Here is a 1,592-nt window from a genome sequence, read left to right as displayed (position 1 = left end):
CTTTCCTTTTGCAAAATTTATTTGGTGCGAAACATGCGTTCCTTTATCAGCAACTGATTAAGCCGGAAAACATACTTTCCTGTTACAAAATTTTTTTGGTGCAAAACATACTTTCCTTTTAGTAAGACAGAATTGGCAAAACACATACATTCCTTTTATAAAATTTAAAGCGAAAAAAAAAAACATACGTTCTTTTAGATCTCACCCATAGATATATAAATATTCATTTCGACTTAGATTATAAGCGATTTATCGTATAAATAAATTTTCTTGTAATTTTACAATTCATTTGAAATAAAACGAAATATTGAAAATTTTGTTTTGATTTATTTTATTATAAACGTTAATAATTTTTTTTTGTGCAAATATTATTAGTGAAAAAAGTTTTTTTTTTATTTGTTGCAATCAACGTCTTTAATTTCAAGTCACAGCCAGGGAGAAATTACTGTATTCAGAGATTGAGAGCTACTCAAATCAAAAAGTAGATCTGTAAGAGAGAATGATAATTTATTTTACATTCTCTAAAATAGGCTTACACCATTTTAAACTTTGTTTCATATCAACGCCGATGCTGGCCATCAACTGGAAATTCAGGTAGCTGAGTGTGCGTCGAATGCAAGTGTAAATCAAAGATTCGGTGTTATAGCAAAAGTTTTACTCATTGATTTTTGTTGAGAGAAAAGAGAACTCTTGTCAAAGTACACGAATAAAAGTCACCAAGAACTTTGAAGTTCTCCTTAAGTCTTTTATAAAATTAATAAAGCAAAGGTGTCGCATCCTCATTGAACACTCAACTTTTCTGAATTTTCGGACAACAGTAGCTCTGATGAGTGAAACTCGGTTTTGTTTTCATCAAAAGTTGATACGTTTGGTTGTTTTTAGCAACAAAAAAAAAAACGAAGTACCTTTGGGTCCGCTTCCTTCATACATCTACTATGAAGATATATTCTTTCGCAATCGTCTTCTGCAGTCATATTACCCGGGCAAGCGACAAATAGTTTACCAAGAGCCGTTTTGAGTTCGTCACTCATATTAGAAAGGAGCGGTTCGAATGTTGACATATTCACATCGCCATTCGGAGCAATCGCGTTGCTGAAAGAAAACCTCAGAATTAATATTTCTTATTTAAAAAAACGAACATACACTACTTACGATTCCCGGAATATACACGCCATATAACATTTAACTGATTGTTTGGCATCTAGACTATCGCCGACATCATATTCTTTGATAGCCTCTAAAAATGCACATTTGAATTTATTATAAATATCTGTGTTTCAAGAGAAATCGTGACATAAACTGTTCTTACCATCACTGATACCAATTTGAGCTTGGCATTTCTTGCGAATTGGTGCTAAAAACTTCAGAAGCTCTGGTGTAGGCCACTAAATGAAAATTTCAAAAAACATGTTTTTTTTTTATTTTTCGTCTCGGAAAATTATCAATAACAATATTTCAAGTGGAAATAATATTTACTTCGTCGTTACGGAGCACTTCACGGGCATTTAGCTGACCCAACTGTAACAGTGTTACAAACACAAATAGCGAAAATGCAATAAATTTCATTTTGAAAATTTTTCTTTCGATTTCAC

General features: G+C 32.0%; 1 protein-coding gene across 1 annotated transcript; it reads right to left on the bottom strand.

Moving 5' to 3' along the window:
- Nucleotides 1-395: 395 nt before the first annotated feature.
- Nucleotides 396-1,592, bottom strand: LOC116345556 (pheromone-binding protein-related protein 6-like). The gene is made up of 5 exons (XM_031774993.1): nucleotides 1,477-1,592; nucleotides 1,310-1,385; nucleotides 1,153-1,237; nucleotides 906-1,092; nucleotides 396-487 (listed from the first exon to the last, which is right to left on the bottom strand). Exons 1-5 carry the CDS (start codon nucleotides 1,564-1,566, stop codon nucleotides 470-472), a joined length of 456 nt encoding a protein of 151 aa, XP_031630853.1. The 5' UTR covers nucleotides 1,567-1,592; the 3' UTR covers nucleotides 396-469.

Source organism: Contarinia nasturtii, unplaced genomic scaffold (genome assembly GCF_009176525.2).
Source record: "Contarinia nasturtii isolate CC-2019 unplaced genomic scaffold, AAFC_CNas_1.1 Cnas_scaffold_1349, whole genome shotgun sequence".
In the NCBI taxonomy this organism is placed as follows: Eukaryota; Metazoa; Arthropoda; class Insecta; order Diptera; family Cecidomyiidae; genus Contarinia; species Contarinia nasturtii.
Note: the sequence above shows the minus strand (reverse complement) of the source record. Positions and strands in the feature narration are given on the sequence as shown.